Source organism: Saccostrea cucullata, unplaced genomic scaffold (genome assembly GCF_032062105.1).
Source record: "Saccostrea cucullata isolate Sc308-1 unplaced genomic scaffold, CSIRO_AGI_Scuc_v1 ctg486, whole genome shotgun sequence".
Lineage (NCBI taxonomy): Eukaryota > Metazoa > Mollusca > Bivalvia > Ostreida > Ostreidae > Saccostrea > Saccostrea cuccullata.
In genome coordinates this window covers 40,729-66,179 of record NW_026922746.1, presented here as the reverse complement: position 1 = coordinate 66,179, position 25,451 = coordinate 40,729, and the positions used below count along the sequence as shown (strand labels likewise).

Below are 25,451 nucleotides of genomic sequence, written 5' to 3'. Positions count from 1 at the left end.
TTTCCTCGCTTTTCAAATGAACTATATTCAAAACTTTCAAAGATTGATGCCAATATGATGAAGATTTAACTTATTTACAGAGGGTAGTGATGAATCAAAGGAGACATAATGTAAAAGTATAATAGGTTTATTGTAAGGCTGATGTCTACCACAACGCGTACGTCTCTGTGTATGGTTAAAAAGTCCCTGTATCCATTCATATTGTTACTCTGTGGACTGAAAAGATTCCCAACACTATCGACATTATCATTGCTACCATATGGAAAGGCTGTATTTAGTTTTCAGTTCGTTCTTTATTGAAAGGTGTACATAATGAATGGCTATTAGTATATGATATTTATATATTGCTGCATCCTGAATAATTAAGTGCACTGATTTTTTTGTCAATTTTTCTTCCTTTTTTCCGACTATAATATTTAAAAACTGAAAACGGAAATTACTTATTATTAATAAGAAAGCTGTAAATTGGGGCGGATTTTTAAACAAAAGGCGTTTAGTGATTGATATAACATCTGATCTGTGATCATTGATTATAGTAGCCGTGAATAGAGACCGAGGGCAAACAGGAGTACGGAATCCTCCGATATAAGAGGCAGACGTAACCCTCCACTGGGAATGCTGATATACAGTGATTTGTGAACATGAAAATATCAGAAAAAAACGTAAACTTTCACTGTGTGTATGAAACATCTGTTCCTATTCCTGCTGTGTAAATTAAAGGAAGATTACATCGTTTTGACAAATCTCTATAGAGCAAAAACGCAAGCCTAGGTAAATTGTGGGGGAAAACAATTGGTTGTTCGGATTCCATGCAATTTATAAGGGATAAGCTGGTTAGGATTGTCATATTAACATTTTATTGGGATATAATGAAAGGACTTCCGACCAATGTTCCCGGATGATGTTGGATTAAAATGTCAAATCTCATCGGCTCTCCCAGAATCTTACTCATCAGAATAAAGCTGTATAGTTAGTGATGGCGGGGAGTATTGAATTGCTAAACAGGGGAGATTACTGTGAGTACTAATATCTTATTCTATATTTTTATAATAAAACAAAAGATATACTACTATTATGTTATCTGATGAAGATAAAACGCAACTAATATACCAACATTTTTTTTAGTGCAAGTAATGTACAAAAACTTTTTAGCCCCCCCCCCCCTCCACCTCTTGCATTTATTTATTCACAGATCTTTGTACAGAGATATTGAGAAATGTATTGAACAAAAATTGAAACCAGTTTTTCTTAGTCACGTATCTCAGTAAATTTTCCATAGTACGAATAACTGTCTACAAAGTAGTTTTAAAAGAATCTTGAAACGTATTTTCAATTCATAATGCTCCTTCTGGTGATAATTTTTGTATTAAGTAATGATTGTCTTTAAATTAATTACATTACACGAATTTTAAGCTTAATAAAATATAAGCGGTCTCTGCTCTTATATTCTGAACTCAATACAGCAAACCTTTTGATACAGTTAACGATGTAGAGAGGGAAATTGGATTCAACAATAAATTGGCCAGGATTTAAAACAGCATGTTTCATTAAATAAAGGAGTGATTTAATATTGAAAAATAAAATAATGAAGTGGTAATCACTCTCTAACAATATTACATAATTTGTTTGATTCGCCGATCCACAATTCCTTATCGTGCTGTAGGATCGTTGATGAAGTTCTTGTAAGAGCATCGCGGCTAGAGTAGGCGAGTTTTCCAAGCAAATTTTGTGCCAATATTTTTCACTTCCCACAGAAAACCACTCGTGACAAAGAATGGAATCGATGCCACAATTCAAAGATTTCCGTAAATAATTCTGTAGTCATTTTCCGCAATATTAGTGACTGTGGGTAATGGAATCGACCGTTAGATTCCTGAGCATTTGGGTGGATTATATTTCATTTTAGCGTATTATATATTGTCTCTATTTCGAACGTTGACTCTACATTGCTTTTCATCAAGTTAGAATCAATGGTTAAGAGCTTATCCGTTATAATATTGGTTGTACATTACATGTCAAAAAACTCTAGAGAATTCATCATTATTTGTTTGAAAAATATCCAGGTTCCATCAACATTATGAATCATATTTTTAATTCCCTTGTTATATCTTTTCTGATAATACTCAAATTACATTTGTTAATAAGTCCAAATAAAATACTTTTGTCCTCTGCAATTCCAAAGCTATTTCGCTCAATGAGAGAAAGGCACCCCCAACCTCCATATACTCAGTACACAGAGGCTTTGATTGAGGTTAGAGGCGTAAATTCTCAAAGAATTTCTCGTGCTAGCGTATGCTTGTTAGTATTTATTATTAAAAGCTTTCGACAAGACAACTACTTCTTTCGCAAGGCAAATTAAGTATGCCAATGTATTGCCAATACAGCTAATGAACAATACATCATTGTCAATTATGCTTACTTAATCCTTGTATTACTGAGCATAAAGCCACATGGTCTGTCCATCGCCTCCTAACACTACTGCTCGGGTGCATGTGTTCCAGTCGTTGTCTTAAACTATTTCCTTTGTAGGACAAGGCACAAATGGCGTACATGCTTCATCCATTGCATTACATTAAGACCATAATTTTCCATTTCATTCTTTATTACAAGTACATTTCAAATAAAAAAAAAATCTTTTGCTTCACAGCTTTTGTTGTGTTTTAGTACAATTCGGCTAAATCTAGAACCTAGAGAATGTGAAATTGAAAAGCAGGAATAAAATTATCAGCATTGCTGATTGTTGTACACGTAAAAACGTCAAGAAAACAAGCCTGTATTTATGACTGGTTTCCAAATCCACTGAGATGAAAAGATTAGTTTTAATGAAATAAATCCCGATTTCTGGCCAAGCAATGTACGGAGAATAAGCATATTAAGACTTTCCTGTATTTCACTCTGAGATAGGAATGTAAAGAGGATGTTTTTCTTTTTAACCTCACATCACATCAATTCTATTTGTGATATCGGGTTTTGAAGCTGACTCGAAATCGAGTCTTCTTTTCTTAGTCTTTGGGTCAAACTTTTAGAAATAAATACAATTGTATACATGTATTTATATATTTAATATATTTTCTAGATTTTGATTTTACGATGGTTCAAAATATTTCTTAGGATTAATTGTTTAAATATGCAAGCATCCTCTGTAATCATTTTTTCATCATGGATGAAAATAACTTCTTCGGAACAGCAAGGCTATGATGGTATAATTCTGATATTAAGAGTCATGTCCTCCTTTGGGTAGGTTGTGAAAAAACAACGGGGTCAAACATTTTCTATGGAATAAAGTGAGAAATTTAACCTTTTAAAAATATTTTTTAAAAAAATCAAAAAATTGATAAATAATCAATAAAACATAACACTAAGTTCATGGATTTGCTTTGTGGTTCGTTGTACCCTTTCATCTGTGCCTTAATTTTAATGTACTTTTAAGAAAATGAAATTGAAAAAGCATGTTCCCTATTGTGGGTCCGTCATGCCTTAAGCTTTGGAAAGTACCTGACATCTCCAAACTGAATTTTACTGCTTAAAATTCCGTTTAATCAAAATTATTGAAATAAAAAATTCAAAAAAAATCTAACACATCTGTTTCATTTTCGGATATTTTACGAGAAACAAGACAATCATGAAAATCTGACAACAAAAGCTTATGTTAGATAAATGTGATGACTTTGCGTTCCAATCGTCAACTTTCTGTGCTAATATGCAGCAATGTACCCTTATCATCTGCGTATGGGTTAACATCTCCCAGCTGCAAAGGCACGGTGCCGCCGGAGGGCCGTACAAAGGCATGCTCTACGTATGAAAAATTATTTCTAGAACGAGGTAATTTACCAGGTATTCACAAACAAGTTGAAGCTGAAACAAGAATATCAAAAGGTTCGTTTTAAGTAATCATTTCATACGTTTTATGGTCGATACAATCACCTTTTTAGCAAATACAATCCATCATTTAAGGCCGGTATACACGGTAAGATTTGTATTATAAGATTTGTATTATAATACAAAATCTTATCGTGTATACACTCTTAAAAAAAATAAGATTTTTCGAATCTTATAAAACTGTATTATGAATAGAGCAATGCTCTATTTCCTAATACAAGTCTTAACTAATACCTTTTACTTTCAACAAATGAAATGTAATGATACTAGGGGTCATCCTATTTTTATCATTACTAGAAAGCACATGGTAAATAATAATGGCCGACTTTACAAATAAAGACATCGAAAAACTTGTGGTTTTATTGGAATGGGAATAGGACTTGCAGAATATATCAATCATTGCAAAGTACGATGATAGGCACTGCTATCAGAGCCTCACCCTCCATACTTATTATTTTGACAGAGAGATAATTATGGCGGGGAAAACACGTTGGAATACCTAGTTTATTTACAATCTTATAAGATATGTATTAGCGTGAGTACAAGAAAGTATTATAATACAAAAGTGTTATATAATACTTGTATTATACTACAAATCTCATCGTGTATACTGGCCTTTATACCAGCTGAATGACCTTTTTCATAAACTTTTAGGAATCTTAAAAAAAAACAAAGTGCCATTTTGCCCTCCTATTTCCTTTTTGATAATGAGCACACGATGGGTGTGACCAGTTGTCAAAGGATGCTCACTCCTCCAAGGCACCTGATTCCACCTCTGATGTAAAGAGGCCCGTGTTTGCTTTGCTCTTATTTTGTATTGTTTGAATGAAATTTAGAGCTTGAATACTTTCGTTATCTCCATATACTTATACTCGTATTTTGTATTTCATTTTTACACATTGTTGTAAACTGCTACCTTTAATTTTTTTTGTACGTTTCGAACCAAATGTAATCTGTTTCTTTATTATGTTATCTGATGTAATCGAGAGATTGTTTGTTTTGAACATATCTCATTGCATAATTCACTCAAAGGGATTGGTAACAAGTTCTTGCAACTTAGAAAAATCTAGAGATTATATTAAGATTCTTTTTTGTGATTTGCAGACATTCTATATTGATCAGGTCGTCACAAAATACCTAAAGGTCGTATTGTCATGAGAGCCACTGGATGGACACTTTACAATTTTACGACTTACCAATACATGGTGAGCCATTAGTCAGGCTGTTGTTGTCCGATTAATATAAAATAATTAAAACATCTCGGAAGAGAAGACAGGTTAAGATCAATGCAACCAGTAATTTTACTCGCTTAGTTTCTAAAATATCTGGCGTTTGTGTTCTTAGTGTCATGAGGTAATTTCATGTTGTACCTTTCTGTGTACTTTTTTTGCACTTTATTTTTTCAGATCTATTATTTAATCAAATAATGAACATTGTAAAATTCCAGACGAGGGCACGTATCTTTACAGTGTGCATCTGCGTTTTTATGATTATAATATCATTAATCGGAGATGCTATTAAATGCAGTGTATTTGCTTAGTTTTTTAGCCACTCCTGTTTTATTGTTTAATTACAGTTAATTAGTGCAGTTGTGATATTGGCATTTTTATAATAAGTCTTTTTTTATTGGAAATGTTTTAAATGGTGGATTTTGTTTAAACCACAAAAATAAAAAATTTCGCCTAATTTTACTGTTTTGCTTAAAAACAGTTATTATTTGGTGTTGAAAAATAGAGTTACTTAAAGGATATATAATGTATTTTATAAATGATGAAAAAGCAAAAAAAAAAAAAAAAAAAAATGAATTTATCAATTCAACAAACAAATTTTTATAATCAATTTATTTTGAAAACAAGTTAAAGCTACAAAAAATTTTAATATCCATTTTCATGTCCCCGTAACCAAAGATTCGAGCTATTATTTATGATCTGATCGTCCATTTGTTGTCCGAAAAAAACCTTAAATTGCCCATTACTTTTAAAGAATTAGTGCTAGAGCTTTTAAGTTTCATGTGTTTTTTTTTCTTTTCTTCGGATACTAACAGTTTTGATGAGCTCTAGGAGGAATTTGACTTTATTTGAAAATCCTTAATTTTGCTCACCACATTTGAACGTTTGGTGCTAGGACTTTTATTTCTTGTGATAAGAACCTTCTTGAATTGTGATACTATATTTATACCCCCCGCTTGAAAAGTGGGAGGGTATATAGTAATCGGTATGTCCGTCCGTCCGTTGCTACGCTTTGGGGTACCCATCTCTTATCCGCAACTCCTCTCATACCACTGAAGGAAATTTAATGAAACTTTCACATAATCTTTACTATATGTTGCCATTGTGCACCTCCTATTTTATTTTTTGATCTGACATATATTTTGGATTTTCAAGAGCAAAGCATGGATACTGCCATTATATTCATATGGGAGGCGGGGGTATCATTTAGTGAGCTCATTGGTCACAGTACCTCTAGTTTTACATTGATTTTGGAAGTTGTTCTTCTTTTGAAAAACAAATCTTTAACCTTGGCCAAAAATAAGGGTTAATATGAGGCATTTCTTACTCCACACGTGTATTCCTTGTTTCAAGACCTTCCTTTGAGTACCAACAGTTTATACCTTAACCTTGAAATTCGAAACTCAACCCTTTAACCTTGGCTATGATCTACCATACAGGGATTTCAGTGTTTCACAAATATATTCTGTCTGGAACCATATTAATAACAATTCCTTTTTATACCATCACGTGGGTTTTTAAGCGTTCTCTATCCAATATACATCTTACACATGTACATGACAGCGATTTTGTTCTATTCCTTTTAGATAAAACTGAAAACAGAATGCATGTATACATCAATACAGGATCATGCTTTCTGCACAATAATTATTCATTTCAATAGTGCACAGCAGTTTATTGAATTTTTGGAAGCTTTTTTGATCCTGCTGACAATCATTCAGATTTTACCAATTTAAAAGAATTTTTCAAAAGACCCAAGTACTAATTTCATGTGAAACAGAAGATGATAGAGGAACGCTGTGTGTTTACTGGTTTAAATGTACAGTGGCACGTAATTCTATGGAATCTTTCTGCCCAGACTATTGATCAAATCTGCTTGTTAAGCCTTGTTTCCATTAGTCTTCATAGGAAAGAGAACAGACTTTTATTTCCAAACGTCTCTCAATATTATCTCGGAATCTCTATGACTGGGGACTAGAACTTCTTAGGTGCATACCATGAGGCATGTCATTTAAAAGCTAGATCACAGAGCTCCAAAGATTAACACGTATTTATTATCCACTGCCCTTAAAAGAACGTTTTATCTTAACTGCTTTTGGCAGGATATTTTTCTTCTTGTATAAAAAATGATAAAGAATTTCAAGAAGAAGTTCAAATCAATCGCCATGCAAAGAAGTGTTTATATTTTCGTGTGAAAATGAACAGTACGTAACAACTGGTCAACTCAGTATACATGTAATGTTCCATAAATTGCTAGCATAATGATCTCTGCAGCCAGGGATGTGTATGATACAAAAACTTCAATTTATGAACAATCTTTGTTGGGAATATGTTTTGAATAGAATCACAAAATACAAATTTCATTCAAAGATTTTTGCTTCCAAGAGCTGTTGTGTACCCATATTGTACAGTATATTATATACTGTACATACCATATTGTATATGACAGGAATCTCACTTTGTTGATGGTTTCGTCATGAAACACAAGGTTCCTATGCACAATAGTGACGACATCCCGTGACGAAAGTAAAATTGTTTGGTCATCATGTCAATTATAGTTCATTCCTGCTATTATATTCAAAGTACAGCACCCCAGAAATTAATATCAGATCTGTCAGTGATGACAGATAGGGGTTCCCCCGAGATCTGCTTCGGATGACATTCAATCGAATCGATTACAAGTGTTATATGGTGTGTGTTATTTAGGGCCCTTGATTCCTCACAATGAAAGGTAAGATTGGAAATTTTTGGTTAAGAACGTTTGATTTTGCCTTCTTCTTTGATAATGTTTTGTGTGCACGTAGCTGAAGAAAAATAACATTAATGATTTTAAATTTTCAAAAGTGTTAATAATTTTATTATTAATCTGTTAAAATTCTTTGAACTTGTTTTCCATGAAGTCATATATGTATGATTGAACTTGTTTTCCATGAAGTCGTGCATAATTATTTGTAGATTGATAAACAAGCATGAATCTAGTCACATAGAGCACAATTAATGGGGTTTTTGTACAGTTTCCGAATGTAACATTACAGCAATTTTGGATGGTAATCCTACATTTAAAAGCCTTACAATTCTTCAAATTAAAAAAAGCACTTGACGAAAATCTTGAAAATCACAAGTGTTACTTACACTATAGGAAATGTTAATTGAAAGCCTGGTACCCCCCCCCCCCAATTTTAATGATGTATAGATATGCACACAAAATCCAGTTAAAGTAGTTGACACTGAAAAAAATATATTGAGACAATACTTCTTTCCCCCCCCCCCCCCCTGTAAAAATTCGATAACTATTGACATTTAACTTTTTCCTTTTTTTTTTCTTTTGCTTGTCAACTTTTTCAATAATAAAAAAAATTTTCTCTGGCAATGGCCCCCCCACTTTCAAAAACGATGCTACGCCACTGCAAATTAAAAAAAGCACTTGACGAAAATCTTGAAAATCACAGTAGTGTTTGTTTACTGTTATCCATCCAGATCGAATTAACCCTCTACCCTTTTCAATAACCCCAATTTCTCAATAATGCATACGATATGCACACAAAATCCATCCTCTTCAGAAAAAAATATATTGAGACAATACTTCTTTCACTGTAAAAATTCGATAACTATTGACTTTTAATTAAGCCCTACCGGCTGTTCTCTGTTTGAATAATGAAGCAGATAGCATACAATGAAACTCACTTTAAATTTTTTATATCTAGAAAAAATAGGAAACTTCACAGCAGTTTTAACCAATCAACAGTGAGTGTTTGACCGTCTTAGCTTAATGTACGTTTTCTCCCATATTTTTTCGCTATAGAGCAAGACCCCACTTTCCCTCCTCATTTACTTCTAGTAAGATGTAAAAGGTATGTAAAAAAAATTGGAAGTGGAAGAATTTGGCTTTGAAAAAGTCATCAATTTCCCCCCCCCCCCCCCCCCACCAAGCCAAAAGGATCAATTGCACATGTAGACGACAGCCAATTTTATCTCATAATTTTTTTTTTGGCTTCAACTTTTTTCAGGTAATAAAAAAATTTTTTCATACAAATGTATGTTGTAAATTCTGAATTACATGTAACAAGGTAAATGTGAAATTTATACAACATGATATCGCAATTACAGTGCATGTATTTACTCACTGAATTGACAGATTTTCCCGTTATTTCCCGATCATGACAAAGACATATGGCTGACGTTAACGGTTGGCAAGGGATGCTCACTTCCCCATATGGCACCTGATCCCACCTCTGATGCTTTAGAGGTCTATGTTTGCTTTGCTCCTGATTTTTTTTCTTTAAATGTTCAAAAGCTTGATAAATGCTCGTTATCTCCATAAACACCAGGTTGTAAATTTTGCATTTACCTCCGTCTAGTATAATATGTAAATTCAAAATTTATAACATGATACACGAAGTATATCAATGAAGTTGGTACAATAACATCTTAACAATAATAGCTTTAAGTGTAAAAAAAAATATAACAACTTAAGATACATATATAGTATAGTATATCCATGTATGTATTGCATTATTTTATATACGGTCACTAAAGAAATAAATACAGCAATCTAAAATCGAAGCTTGGATTTCTCTTTCTATTCCATCATTTATTTTTAAAAAAATATTGTTACAAAGGCATTTATCTGTCAAATGCAAATCTTATAAGTCAAGCTTTCATGTCTCCAGAACTGAAATACAAGTCGAAAGAAATACACGGCCCATGCAGAATTAATTCTTCTCTTCAATCACCAGTGTTACTATAAGAGAATGATCGTCAAATTTAATTCAAAAGGAAACTTTTAAGAAATGCGGTGCTAGAGTAATTATAATGCATCGTACACAGATCTGTCTGTGAATTTCTTTCTACTATCAGTATACAGTTCAGTTCATTCCATAAGGCTATACTCTCTTTGACCCCCATTAGGATCGAGTGATTTGCATATATTCCCCTAATGTACATAATTGATCATTCATAATAGTGGTGTTGCAGTTATTCTCCAAAAATCAGAGACCTTGATCATAAACTTGTTAATTTTACGTTCCCTTGTTAGTATTTTATTGTCTATAACAATAATTGTATTGGATTTTTCTGTAGGATTAAAAGGTTTGTTGTAAAATAACGATCACGTGATTGATATTCTCCTTGGTGGAAAGGTTCATAAAATAATGTAATCAGTCTGTTTTCTTCCCTTCCTACCGCAAAACGATACGAAGGGGAGAAATTTCAAATCCAGCATTTCGTGAAGCCAAAACCCTAATCCATCGATTAAACACGTTAAATACGAAAGCCCAAGCACTCAAGTTTTCAAAAAGTTATTGCCAAGATTAGAGCGTCTTCAAGGGAATGTCCAGTGTCAAGATTCAAAAGTCAGAATTGCTGGTGTCCAAAGGAGGGTCATATAACAAGAAAAACACCTGTGAAAAATGAAAATCCTAGTACTACAATTTTTTAGTTATGGCCAAGGTCAGAGTTTTTAAAAGTGGCTGGGTGAAACTCTAAGCACAATGAATACAAATGTGAAGCATTAAAGCCCTAGCGCCAGCTGTTTAAAAATTATGGCCAAGATTAATTAATGTTCGGTATTTTTTTTTTTTTTGCAAAAGTGGGTAAAAGGGCAAGGTCAATGTCATAAAAGTCAAAGTTGTTGGTAACCAAAGAAAGGCATTGTAACAAAAATTTTGAAAACCAGAGCTTCAACTAATCAAAAGATATGGACAAGGTTACAGTTTTTGTGGATACACAAACAAACAGCTTGACGGGCAAAAACCATATACCTCCCGAATCTACGATAACTGTGGCATTTTAGTGGTTTATAACCTTTAACAGTGTTTCCTATTCAAAATACATTTTATGTTTGTTTATTATAGATTTTTTTTTTAAATTTAAACAAATCAACTGGTTACATTGAAAATATAATAATTTAGAACATTGAACAGATTTAACATACTGGCAATCAGTTTTAAAACATACAAAAAAGAGAAAAAATATTTGTAACATAGCATTTTCTGATTAGGTTTTATATTTTTCCTTTACAAAATGCAACTTTCTACAGCCATGTTGTCATTTTATATTAATAAACATACGGTATGTATAAATTAAAGACTAATTAAACAGAGATCTATTTAGTAAGGCAGTGATGCGTTTTGAAATTAGATTGAGCTCAGTATATATCAGCCAAAGGCAGACAGACAAACTCATTAAGTCTACTAATTTCCCAATACAATTTCTGCCACCTATCATTCTGTTATAATTGATTCTGTCTAGATAGATAAAAATAATTGATAGCAATCATTACCAAATGTTACTAAAGTTCATAACCCGTGCTTCTTCAGATCTGACCAAGGATCAGTAAACATATGTTTGCAAAGGGTTTTTGTAGAAATTCTTTTTGTAATAATACAAATATTGCATTATGTCGTAATTATTAATCAAGGTAACATATTTTCTTTTCTTCCATTTGTAGCCCCTTTGGCAATCTCGGATAACTCAGCCCTGACCGACATCGAGTCACCGGAGGCTTCTCCTGCCCTCAGGACAAAGATGACGTCATCTACAAACGTCAATTCAATCGCAGATGATGGTGACATTGTGTTTATTACGTCAGTGACTTCAGAAACAGAACCAGAATCACAGGATTTTCCTCATGTGAAACGAAGACCCAAAAAATGTGACAAGACTTCCAGAGATTCCGCACACCGGAAGAGCGTCCGGAACCGGGTTCGTCGTCGACTCAGCAGCTTCCACGAACAAATTCCCGTCAAAATTCAAAACTTCGTCCTTAAATATACACTCTTTTTCTTCAATTTTTTATCATGGGTAAGTACAAATTTGTTTGAATTTAGAATGCATTTTTTTTTCTTATTGTAAATTGCATAACTCTTATTTCTTTTAGCATCGGGTCGTGTCTACATCCACTGAATCAAGGCGAGCCGTTTCTCAATACCGGAATGCCTTTATCCGATGTTTTATTTGAATAAAAAATGAAACTTAAATAGCACTAGTAATCAATAGTGATGATTTGACATGCTATTACAATTGCATGCATTGCAAATGCTTCATATGAAAGATAAATATATTGCTAATTAAATGTTTACTTTGAACTTGAAATCACGATCGTTAATTTTACAATTTAACATTAATTTTCATTACGAGGTGCTCTGAACATCAAACATGTAAAAACTCAATATAATCTAAGCCCACAATGTGTAATGCCGTGTTTTCATTTTCCATTATTTTAAGTCGAACTAACTGAAGTACAAATTTAAAATTCGAAAGCCCACGTTTTAACCGTTCAAAAGTAAAGTTATTTGAAAGAGATCTCTTTTTATGTCCTGTTGACGTAGATTTGGGGCATTCAGTTTTTGGTCTGTTCATCTGTCTGTCTTTGTGTCTGCAAAAACTTCAACTTGTCCATAACTTTTGATTGAAGCTAGTGCATTCATATCTCACAGGTATATTTTTGGGGACCAGATATTTTTTGGGTAATGTCGACATATTTGACACTTTCATCTTGCAATTTGACCCACCTTTGCTAATTTTTAACAAACTTTAACTTTTGTCATAACTTTCGAACGATTAGTACGTAGTTTTTCGAATTTTGGGTACCTGTAATTTTGGCTTTGACCGTGTATGTCCTTCTTTAACCATGGTCATAAAATTTGAACAGTTGGTTTTATTGCTTTACTATTTCACGTGTATTCTTTTCTGTATTCTTTGTGGCGATACCTTCCCTTTGGTAACTCTCTTTTTACCTCTTGACCTTGGAGTTTGCTTGATCATGATAATTCAGTTGTCTTGGATAATGGTTATAATTTTTAGACATTTAATATTCATTAATGTTACAACTTTCATATTTTCACATGAGTATTACCTGTAACATGTTCCACCGTGGATACCAATCAAACAATTCTGATTTTTACTTGGAGTTTGACCGGCTTTTAAAAAACCTTCTCTATGGACACGACTTCTAAACGGTTGGTTCCAGGATTTTCATATATCGCAGGTATAGTCCTTATTAACTAGAACATTCTTTGGAAAAATTTAGATTTTAGACCTTGATCCTTGGAATTAGAAATTGATTGCATTTGGAAACAAGATGTGTTTTGGAAACACTGATCTGATTCCCCCGTATGGCAGCTTATGGCGAAGGTTGAAGTTTCTCAAATGCGAGTCAAACTCCAAGATCTAAGAAAAAAGTCAAAATTGTTGGTATGAAGAGGAGGAAGGTCTTTTAACAGGGAGTGCACCTGTGAAATATGAAAGGCTTAGCGCGAACTGTTCAAAAGTTATGACCAAGGTTAAAGTTTTTTTTTTAACAAAGTGGGTCAAACTATAAAGTCAGGGTCTAAAGGTAAAAAAATATTTATACCAGTTGAAAGGGTTTGTCACAATGAACACACAAGTGAAGTATGAAAGCCTTAGCACCAATTGTTAAAAAGTTATGAACAAGTTTAAAGTTTGGTACATGTATTTTTTTTTCTAAAAGTGGGTCAAACTCCAAGGTCAAGTTCAAGAGGCCAAATTTGGTGTTACACAAAGAAAGGTCTTGTCTAAAGGAATATACCTGTGAAATATGAAAATGAATAGCCCCACCCACTCAAAAGTTACAGGTAAGGTTAAAGTTTATACGAAAAACAAACAAACAGATAAACAAGACAAAAACTATATACCCCCGAATCTTCTATCATGGGGCATAAAAATTAACATATAAATTATTAGGTAATGGGTTGTCAAACAGAAGGAATTTGCGATTTACAAACTTCTTTTTTCGAATAAAATGACTTTTTACACGTTGAAACGACTTAAAAATTAGCATAAAAATATATTTTAAAATCATTGTCTAGCGATTTAACTCGTCGATTTCTTTAAGGAATATAATCGTCATATTTGATTTTAAAAGAAAATTTCACGTTCGTTTTGCAAGCACATACATGTATTAAAAAGGAAAGGGAGCATTAATCGACAAATCACGGTTCCATGTACATTTTCCAACATATTTTATTCCCCGGTAATGGAAGATTTGGTGGTATATACATGTAGTTTTTGTCCTGTCCGTTCGTCTGTCTGTCTGCCTGTTTGTCCGCAAAAACTTTGACCTTGCTCAAAACGTTTGATTGCTTTAACCTAAGGTTTTCATATTTCTCATGTGTATTCCTTGAGACAAGACTTTTCTTTGGGTATCAACATATTTAACCCTTGACTGTGACCTTTGAGTTTAACCCACTTTTTGAAAAATTTTAACCTTGCAAGGACTTTTATATTTCAAATATGTATTTACCATTCCATGGGTATAAATATTATTTACCTTTTGACCTTGACCTTAGAGTTTGACCCACTTAAAAAAAATTAACCTTGGAATTACTTCTGAACAACTAGCACTAGAGCTTTCCAATTTAAAAGGTAAATTCTTGTTAGAAGATCTTTTTTTAGATACCAACAATTTTGGCCCCATGACCTTCTCCTTGGAGTTTGGCCTATGTTTCAAAAACATTTACATTCGCCATATGCTGCCTTACAGGGGCATCAGTGTTTCACAAACACGTCTTATTGTTCTGTTTAAGTTAGGTGGACTTGGGGCGGTGGGAGTCGGCACGTGGCAGCTCACAGACGACCAGAAAGTCATCACGGACGCTGTAGACTTCGTCCTTGACCCATTTATCATCCTATGCATTATTGGTGCTATCACATTCACCATTGCCTTTCTTGGTTGTGTCGGTGCTATAAGGGAACATGTTCTCATGCTAAAATCTGTAAGTAATTAAAAAAAAAATTATAAAGGCTTAAAAAATGCCATTCAATATCAATTTAGGGTTGATGTGAAATGAAAATTCCATGAAACACTGAGTTTAAATAATATCTCTACGTTTTACAGTTTTACATTTGTCTTTCAATCGTACTGGTGATTGAGTTAATATGTGGGGTCTTGGTCATCGTGTGTTATACCGAGCCCGCGGCCAGGGACTTTCTACGCCTCACCCCAGAAACGCTACTCAAACGCGCCATAGTGCAGTATATGGAGGATAAAAGTATTAAAAAACTGATGGATACCATTCAACGACAGGTATAGTCGTAGTAGTGGATATTTATATAAGATTTTTCCCTAGGAACATGACAACTGCAGGGCCACTAGCTGCAGAGACTGCATGGATTATTAGCGTTATGAATTTATATTTTAGTTTTTGACCATAACAGTTATTATAACCATATTGTCAAAAACTAAAATATTAAACTATAATAGCACAGTTTCTGCAGCTGTAGGGCTAGCACGAGTTAGGAAATACTAGTAAAATTGCTTCAAAGTGTTTCAATGATTATTTCATGCATGTTAACACATACATAAAGTGCAATTAATGCTAAAACATCCACGATCTTCCAAAATCAAAATTTTGAAGTAAGAGGTGTATTCAAATCACAATGTAAATTTTAGCGTCAAATGTTTATGTACTACCAAAGAGACAAAATGTGATAGAAAATTTAACATTATACATGTAATTGAATTGCGTTCACTCTTCTATCGACTTGTAACACAGTAAACTGAAGACAAAAATTCTAATTTTCTATATGATTTAGGTACAACCCATTATCGGGCAATATTGCAACAAAATCTTGATGGATTGCTTAATACATTTAAAACTAGACCATCAATAAATCGCTAACACCGCTCATTGTGACGGAAAAAGGGCTTAAAACATTTTCAGTAACATAATTTTATTTTATATATGAACTGTCAAGAGAAATGAACTGTCATTGTACAAACTCTAAGAGGTCATTGTACCATAGAAGTTTTCAGTGCTCAACAATTAAAACACATATCACGTGGTCCAATCACAACTTAACTGATAGAGTTAACGGATGACAGTATGCTTTTAATTCTTTCGACTCCGGTAGTTAGTTTTACTGTTGAACTTTTCTTTTTTCTGTTCACGTGTTGCTGTTTTCTGATCATTTGTTAGTTTGACTGTGTAGCTTAAGTTTAACTGCTCAGATGTTGATGTTTAGCTTTCTTAGTTTAACCATTGTAGCATTAATGTTTTCTAATCCTGATTAAGTTTTAGCTGTTGCAGTACTGATGTTTTAAAATTTGTTGTTACTGTATAAATAACCCCAGATTGTGAAACATAAACTCAAATGTTTGTTTTGCTTTCATAGTTTAACTGTTGTGGTATCGATTTTTGATTCTCAGTTTAACTGTTATGGTATCTACCGGTATTTCTGATTCTCAGTTTAACTGTTGAGGTATCTATCTCTGATTCTCGGTTTAACTGTTGTAGTATCTATTTCTGATTCTCAGTTTGACTGTTGCGGTATCTATTTCTGATTCTTAGTATAACTGATGCGATATCTATTTCTGATTCTCAGTTTAACTGTTGTGGTATCTATTTCTGATTCTCAGTTTAACTGTTGTGGTATCTATTTCTGATTCTCAGTTTGACTGTTGTGGTATCTATTTTTGATTCTTAGTATAACTGATGCGATATCTATTTCTGATTCTCAGTTTAACTGTTGTGGTATCTATTTTTGATTCTCAGTTTAACTGTTGTGGTATCTATTTCTGATTCTCAGTTTAACTGTTGTGGTATCTATTTCTGATTCTTAGTATAACTGATGCGATATCTATTTCTGTTTCTCAGTTTAACTGTTGTGGTATCTATTTTTGATTCTCAGTTTAAGATTAACTTTTTTTTGGTATCTATTTTTGATTCCTAGTTTAACTGTTGTGGTATCTACGAGGGTTGTCCCATAAAATCGTGGACAAAGCGTTTTTCTCTAAAAGTAATGGGCGCACTGAGCTGAAATTTTCAGTAAATGTTTATTCATCATATTTAAGTGAATCATAATGTTTTTGATAATATATATTCAAAAATAAAGATTTTATTCTGCTTGAATGTGCACAAGGTACGGTCCTACGGCGCACGGTAAAAATAGTAAGGTTATATTAGAGAAGACATAAGAATTAATTCGTAAGAAAAGTTTTCAATACATAAGATTAGGATGAAAATTATCCTAATTCCATTCCTTAATCAATTCTGTCGTCTTTTTAAAAATTTCAAGGCATTTGGTTAATTTTTGGCAGTTTCCCGTTTGAAATGGGAAAGTAATAAACACAATACACGAAAAATGGCGACTTTTTATGACGTTACGGCGCACCGGAGAGCAGTTCAGATAGATTAGGATGTTGTAATGACACCTTAAGAGACTTTAAATGAATACAGAAGAAAGAAAATATGAAAAATATCACCAGGATCTTTAGTATATAAATGAAATGAAAGTTTTCTTAGTGAAGTCTTCGTGATCGAGTCCCGAGATAGTACAAAACATATGGACAGACTGCCATTTGTTATAGCAAAGGACACTGTCACTGTCGACCGTCGATGTGGGATTCTCCTTTAGTTGAATGATGGTGAGAATACTGTCTGTAACTTGCTAATAAATATTCAGAAGATCGCATGAGTGTGCCTTATTGGTTTCTTAACTAGTTATAGATACTCACATATGTAAATCAATAAAATTTCTAAATTTAAGTGGGGCTTATCCAACTTTAAGTTTAGCAAAGATGAAACGTGACACTGTTTTAGACACTTTGACGTTATCATCCGTGCGCCGTAGGGCGATACAGTACATAACATAAAATATCACAATTTGTTTACCTATGCATATATCTATTTGAAATTTGCTATGTATATTCATAATTTATCGACTAAAAAGTGGTGAAAATTTCAGAACGCAGTGATGATTATTTTTCAAACTAGACAACTTATCCACGATTTTACGGGACAACCCTCGTATTTTTTGATTCTAAGTTTAAATGTTGCGGTACCTATTTTTGATTCTCAGTTTAACTGTTGTGGTATCTATTTCTGATTCTCAGTTTAACTGTTGTGGTATCAGTGCTACTGACGAAGGCTACAAGGACTGGCGACTCAACATGTACTATAACTGCACGGAAGAGAACCAAAGTATATTCCGATGTGCCGTACCAGAGTCCTGCTGCATTTATTATCCGGTAAATTCTGCTACACTTATTAAGTCAAAGTCAGATTACCATAATATGAGTCAGATTACCATTAAAATAGGTATGATCGTTAATTTGCAAAATGGGACATTTTTAATTGCTAACACTTGGTATTTGCAACAAAAAAATCAAATTTCAAAAAGTACAATAACTGGTATCACATTTTCATTTCGTAGGTATCCATGTAATCTTTTTATAAAGCAAGGCGTAGAATCTAGAGATGAACAACGGTAGAAATACTTGCTACTCTTGGGTGTTTGTCGGCGCCATGTTGCCTTGTTTCAGGTTTTATTGTTTATTATTTCAGGGGGAACGAATGAACACAATGTGTGGTTTTGGGAAAACAGACAAAGACGTGAGTTCATCAGATACGACAGCTAGTTACAAGCTGTATTTTCTTTGACAAAAACTGCTACGTGGAATGCTAGTATATTGAAGGAAATACATGTAATTGATAAAATTGTTTGACAAAAAAAGTGAATATTTGTCAAAGATTATGCTAACCTCGACGATTGCTATCTATATGTACGGCAAATCATTATTTTTCTAGACAGTGTACATCCCAAGATGTACTATGTCTAATCACGCAATTCCAACTACAAAAAAAACCCCACAAAGATGTCATTGTGTTTGTGAAACACATGGCCATGTACATGTATAGCAGCACATAGCAAAGATTAATGTTTTTCAAATGCAAATCAAACTCCAAGATCAAAGAGATCAGAAATATACTGGAACACAAAGAAAGTTCTTGTCAAATTGAATACATCTGTAAATATGAAAACCCCAGCACCAAACCGTTCAAGTGTTATTGCAAGTTAAAAAGTTTAAACTCCATTTTTAATGATAAGTCAACGGAATTTTGGGATCCAAGAAAAGGCCTTGTCACAAGAAATTTTCTTGTTACTTGTATAAGCCCTAGCACTAACTATTCAAAATTTATATCCAAGGTTAAAGTAGGCAAAAAGTACCTGAAGAAAGACCTAGTCATAAGAAATATACAGGCAAATGATGAGAGTCGTCATTTCAGTCATACAGGCAAATGATGAAAGTCGTCATTTCAAACAATCAAAATTTATAGGCAAACTAATTTTTGCAGACGAATAAATAGTCAGAGCAAAACAAAAATTGTAGCCTCTAAATGTTAGATAAAGGGGTCATGATATTTGAACGTCATCAATTAAAGAAATCCAGCATTGTCTTTATTTTTTTTTCAGTTGAGAGAGGTGCAGTCCTGGATCTACACTCGCGGTTGTGTGAAGGGCTTTGGAGAGTGGCTGTCTAAATACGAGTATATAATTCTACTCACTTCATGTATCGTCATGTTTATGCAAGTACGTCAACAAATTGTATAATTTTTCAAGATTGATAAGGAAGCCTTTACTGGCAAAATTAGATCTTCTATCCTTTCCAATCACTGGATTCGGTAAAAATCTCAAAATTCTAAGGTTTTATTTTACTGTCTTTTGGACTTAAAATGATTGTCTTTTTTTTAGTTTCTTGGAGTAATATTCGCCAGAATTTTCTCAAAGAGAGTAGAACGGCGAATCCTGTGGCAGAACTTACATCACCATACAGAGGAGAGCTAACAATTTGCAGATTCATTAATGACACTGTCGTACAATCATTTCCATATTGAACATCCTTTCGTACTAGCAGCACCAAGTTAATTATGCACACTATCGTAGTTGTGTCTTGTCTATTTATACCCCACGCAACTAGTTGCGGGAGGTATAATGTTTTTGACCCGTCCGTCAGTCAGTCAGTCCGTCAGTCAGTCAGTCAGTCAGTCCTCTTTTTTTGTCAGCGCAACTCCTCATAGACCGCTGCACAGAATTTCGTCAAACTTTGCCGATATTTAGGACACAATGTGTAGATGTGCATATTACCAGGAAATTCCGATTCCATTATTTTTTCCTGGAATTTCCGCACTTTTTAACTTAGGCATTTGGCCATACCTTGAATATAGAGATGAACAGTTAGTCAGCGCAACTCCTCATAAAACGCTGCACAGAATTTCGTCAAACTTTGCCGATATTTAGAACACAATGTGTAGATGTGCATATTACCAGGAAATTCCGATTCCATTATTTTTTCCGGGAATTTCCGCACTTTTTAACTTAGGCATTTGGCCATACCTTGAATATTGAGATGAACAGTTTGTCAGCGCAACTCCTCATAAACCGCTGCACAGAATTTTGTCAAACTTTGCAGATATTTAGGACACAATGTGTAGATGTGCATATTACCAGGAAATTCCGATTCCTCTATTTTTCTGGGAATTTCCGCACTTTTTAACTTAGGCATTTGGCCATACCTTGAATATAGAGATGAACAGTTTGTCAGCGCAACTCCTCATAAACCGCTGCACAGAATTTCGTCAAACTTTGCAGGTATTTAGGACACAATATGTAGATTTGCATATTACCAGGAAATTCCGATTCCTTTATTTTTTCCGGGACTTCCCGCAGTTTTTAACTTAGGCATTTGGCCATACCTTGAATATAGAGATGAACAGTTTGTCAGCGCAACTCCTCATAAAACTCTGCACAGAATTTCGTCAAACTTTGCAGATATTTAGAACACAATGTGTAGATGTGCATATTACCAGGAAATTTGTCAGCACAACTCCTCATAAACCGCTGCACAGAATTTCGTCAAACTTTGCAGGTATTTAGGACACAATATGTAGATGTGCATATTACCAGGAAATTCCGATTCCTTTATTTTTCTGGGAATTTCCACATTTTCCAACTTAGACTTTTTGGCCATATTTTGAATATAGACTGAGATGAACAGTTTGTCAGCACCACTCCTCTCAATCTGTTGTACATAGTTTTGTCAACCTATGCAGTTATTTAGGACATATTCCATTATTTTATCCCAAGAGTTTTGCCTATTATTCAAGAAAATTTCTCCCCTCCCCCACCACTTCAAATTAATGTTTGGATTTGTATAATGCCAAGAAATTTTGATTCAATTATTTATCTAGAAACTTCATTCCACATTTAAATGTCCTCATGTGCAAGACATTTTGATGTGAAGATTTTTTTTGCAATTATTGCCCTTTTTGATCTATACTATGTATTTTCAAACAAATCTTCAAATACATTATTTCTTTTGGACTATATTGATATTGCTTTTAATAAAATATCAAATATTCCTCACATTCGATGTGCCGCCTATCAATACAATACTGCCTGGTTTTTCGGTGGACTGCCTCTTAAAGTGCACTGTGCCTTTCATTATGTGTTTCACCGTCAAGTTTTGGGGGAGCGTGGGGTATGTGAGCTAGCTCACTTTTTCTTTCATTGACAAATGTCTTTACATGTATGCACTAAAGAGCAGCAGCTGTTGTGAAGATGTAAAAATCTGTCACAGTTGTTTTTATTTTCAATTTGTACAAAAAACAATGCTTTGTATATATATTTTTAATAAAAAATATGATGAACAATTTGGTTGATACATGTCTTTATAAAGACTCTCATGGATACGATCAGGACAACGAATTTGTAGAGCAGTTGGCATTTGATTTCCGATGCTTACATATTCATCAAAACTGATTCCAATAACTAAAAGCAAGTCTCTCTCTATTAAAACATTAAAAATAATAAAAATTGTTCTGCCTGGAGAAACTTTCTTGAAATAATGTCCAGAAGAAACAAAAATTCCTACAGACAGAAAATTTCCGATAAATCTCGGGTATAAATTGATAGCACTATTTACAAACAAGGAGCAATTATACAGAATGTTCCTTTAAATCTGAATATTCATGAGTGCATATTGTTTCTTCTCGCCCGCCGTCCAAGACTTTGATTTCCTTCGGAACACCCTCATGTCATTAGCATGATCCTCGTGTAACATGGGTACATAGGAAGGGGGTTCACATAGCTCCTACAAGATTTCACAAGAAATAATCACAGATCAGTACTTTGATAATATTATGATCAGTAAGTTTACTAATATATTTACACCTGTGGATCTTACCTTGTAACTCTGAAAGAAAGCTTTATATCCGCCCTGTAACAGATAGACTTCGGGGTGGTTTAGATTAGGGTATTTATCTTTGTTTAATTGACGATCTTTGTTCCGTAAAAAGCGACATCTGAAAGTAATATACATCCAGACAGATATACATTAAACAGGAATATTAATGAAGAAGACATTTTGCTTACACATTGTTTATATGCTTTGTAAACAAATCTGTCTCTTGTATCTCATCTTGTACAAGTACTAGTATGTAATAAGGAGATGTAAAGACACGTCAGTCATATGGTTAATAGTTCCAAGGAATGAGAGAAAATGGTTAAGGAGGAATGACCCTCTGTTGATGAAAATAATTCAGTGTTTCTTTCCATCATATTTTATCATAATCAGTAAACTGACTGCAATAGACTTGTCTGAGATTTTTCAGGTAACGATAGTAGGTACTAGTCTGAATCTTGACGAAAACAGTATCCAGAGAACAGGGAAAGCTAAGTATAATACTGTCATACATGTATCCGATTGCAGAAAAATGTCATTACATTAGCAGAGTCTTTGACCATAAATAACCAAAACTAAATTGACCACTTCGTGAAACACTGTTATGCAATACGTGAGGACTTACTTTTTGGGACCCCTCTCCGAGGAAAACTCACAGTGGAAAACGAGTATGTGACGCTCGTTCTCGCAATGGGTTCTCTTTTGATGAAGCAGTTGGAGTATACCCTCTTCTGTAAAAATATTCTCAGCGCCCTGAAAATTATAACGATTACTTCAAATATTTTTTTAAGTAAACATCTTGCTCACTCCTCCATGGCACCTGAACTCATCTCTGATGTTTTCGGAGGTCTGTGTTTGCTCTGCTCCTATTTTGTATTGTTTTAGAGACTTTTGAGCTTGAATACTGTTCGTTATCGCCTTATGTTTCACTTCATATAAAAAAAAAATGTCTATAAATCCTTACCTTTATATGACCACCAGCATATTCGTAAGGGTACCTGCAGTCAATGATGCGGAACGTTTTGATGACGTCTTTGAATGAGTCCTGCATTAGATCAAACAGAGTTTGTGGCGTTATGTTGTGAAGATCGCGGACATTTCCTGAAATGGTGGGTAGACTAAGGAGATACTGCTCGTCTCCAGTTTTGTTCGTTTGCTCGTGAGGAATGTTCTCTTTGTAATCATTGTGTGCATCTTCATTCTGAAATGACCATCCAAAAAGCTCGTGAAGAATACAGAGCAATGTATATCAAGATTCCGCCTCTAATGCATATATAAAGATAACAAAAATTATAATTATAACATAAAATTAAATTTAAAGAATAACGTGATTTATATGCACACAAAGGCAAACAAACAGTGATATGCAGACCTGGCTCTGAATAGTGGCTTGAAACAGATTTTTGCGACCTTCAAATGAACGGAAACGTTTTGGCCGGGGTCCATTGCTCTGAAATAATTCCTAAAAAAGAAAACTACATGTATGCAATTTCTATCTTTTTTTCTGATTTATTAAATATTATCAAAAAACTTTAAGACTTATTTTTCGTATTCTAAATCTAGCATCGTATCAAGAATATATACCTGAAAACAAGGGGATACATATTGTTCCATTGGAGAATCGCGAGGGAAGGAGGTTTCTAATTTCCTCTTGGAGCTGGGCGTCATCAATTTCTCTATGTCATCATCACTAGATTCATCGAATTGTAAACTACATGTAAACATTTTGTTTCCAGTCTGTAAAAAAGGAAATGTTTATCATCGTATATATACTTCATTTAAAGCGGAACATTACAATTCTGGATTTTTATGCGCAGATTTCAAAAGTATCTTTGAAGAGATATCATCAACCATGCACTAAAAAAATAAAACAATATTTGTTTGTTTTATATACCAAAATAAATTTATTGAAGCTGTATGGGTTTTTTTATATACTTCATTTAAAGCGGAACATATAAACGTTATTTTGACCAAAAATCTGTCCAAGAAAGACTCGGTGAAAAGCGGGGGAAAAGTAGAAGATTCTTTTTTTCTCGCTTTCCTTATGACAAGGAGAAAGGATGTGACCGATCGACTATGGAACGCCAAATTAACATATATTTAAATATTTGTACCTTTCTTCAAATTAAATATGTGTGCCTCATAGGCGTCGGAAGCAAATTGAAAGTGGGGTGGATAACCCCCACCCCCGCTTCCATCACCTATGTACCTATCTTCAGATATTTGTACCTAATCTTCATATATTTGTGCCTATCATCAAATCCATTGTACCTATCTTCAAATCAATTGTACTTATCTTCAAATCAATTGTACCTATCTTTAATTCAATCGAACCTATCTTTAATTCAATTGTACCTATCTTCAATTCAATCGAACCTATCTTTAATTCATTTGTACCTATCTTTAATTCAATCGAACCTATCTTTAATTCAACTGTACCTATCTTTGATTCAGTTGTACCTATCTTCAAAAGAATTGAAGATAGGTATAATTTAATTAAACCTATCTTCAATATTGAATTGAAGATATGTATAATTAAAGACAGGTGTAATTTATTTGAACATATATTTAATCATTTAGAGATATGTATAATTATTTACACCTATCTTTAGATCATTTAGACCTATCTTTCATTCAATTAAAATCAATTGTACCTATCTTTAATTCATTTGAAGATAGGTTCAATTATTCAAAGATAGGTATAATAATTGGAAGATAGGTACAAATATTTGAATATATTCCATAGTCGACAGGGCTGTTTACTCATCAATGACACCTGATCCCACCCTTTGATGTTTTTGGAAGCCCGTGTTGCCGCTATATATTTTTTTCAATGGAATTTTGAGATTGGTTACTTTTCGTCTTCTTCTTTCATTTTTAATTTTAAGGGAGGAAAGCATTAATTTTGGGGATAAATTAAGAAGACGGAGGGGTACTAATGAGGACAGAGTAAAGGTTGCATGATGCGGCGAAAAGAGCCTGAAAGATCTAGAGTGAAAAGAGGATCGAGGATCCCACTGAGGATTGACATTCAGTAGTCTTGACATGTCTGTAATACCAACTTGGTTTTTCTTATAAACCATAGTGAAAATAAATAACAATACCTTTGATTCGGTCCATTTTAGTCTTGATGTACCTGACGATCTGCTATCCATTTTGTTAAACGATTTGTTGAGAAGTTGTCACCTGCCCTGTGTGTGACCTGTCAGTCAAGTCGATAGTTTTCTAAACTAAGAAATCCAGCAAACAAAGCTGTAGGGTTGTGTGTTGCACATAAATGATCTATGAAAAAATTTCCATTGGATACGAAAGACAGATAATCTATGTTGCAGCTAATTTTCATTCACCAACCATAGCGTCTG

The 25,451-nt window shown here is 33.6% G+C and overlaps 2 protein-coding genes across 4 annotated transcripts; one reads left to right on the top strand and one right to left on the bottom strand.

The window, feature by feature from the left end:
• The first annotated feature begins 325 nt into the window (after positions 1-325).
• LOC134262319 (tetraspanin-33-like) lies at positions 326-19,699 on the top strand. Of its 3 annotated transcripts, none has more exons than XM_062744696.1 (8): positions 326-1,016; positions 11,557-11,909; positions 14,654-14,842; positions 14,965-15,153; positions 17,962-18,096; positions 18,413-18,460; positions 19,323-19,439; positions 19,602-19,699. In XM_062744696.1, the coding sequence occupies exons 1-8, from the start codon at positions 977-979 to the stop codon at positions 19,692-19,694; spliced, it is 1,164 nt and encodes a 387-aa protein (XP_062600680.1). In that variant the 5' UTR covers positions 326-976; the 3' UTR covers positions 19,695-19,699. The 3 variants fall into 3 exon arrangements, with proteins under 3 accessions (XP_062600680.1, XP_062600681.1, XP_062600682.1); XM_062744697.1 differs by lacking the exon at positions 326-1,016 and adding an exon at positions 5,013-5,084; XM_062744698.1 differs by lacking the exon at positions 326-1,016 and adding an exon at positions 7,762-7,839.
• A 1,844-nt stretch (positions 19,700-21,543) lies between these two features.
• Positions 21,544-25,437, bottom strand: LOC134262326 (M-phase inducer phosphatase-like). Its single transcript, XM_062744705.1, has 7 exons — positions 25,194-25,437; positions 23,674-23,826; positions 23,462-23,551; positions 23,054-23,290; positions 22,715-22,842; positions 22,093-22,210; positions 21,544-21,999 (listed from the first exon to the last, which is right to left on the bottom strand). The coding sequence occupies exons 1-7, from the start codon at positions 25,242-25,244 to the stop codon at positions 21,862-21,864; spliced, it is 915 nt and encodes a 304-aa protein (XP_062600689.1). The 5' UTR covers positions 25,245-25,437; the 3' UTR covers positions 21,544-21,861.
• Positions 25,438-25,451: the final 14 nt, after the last annotated feature.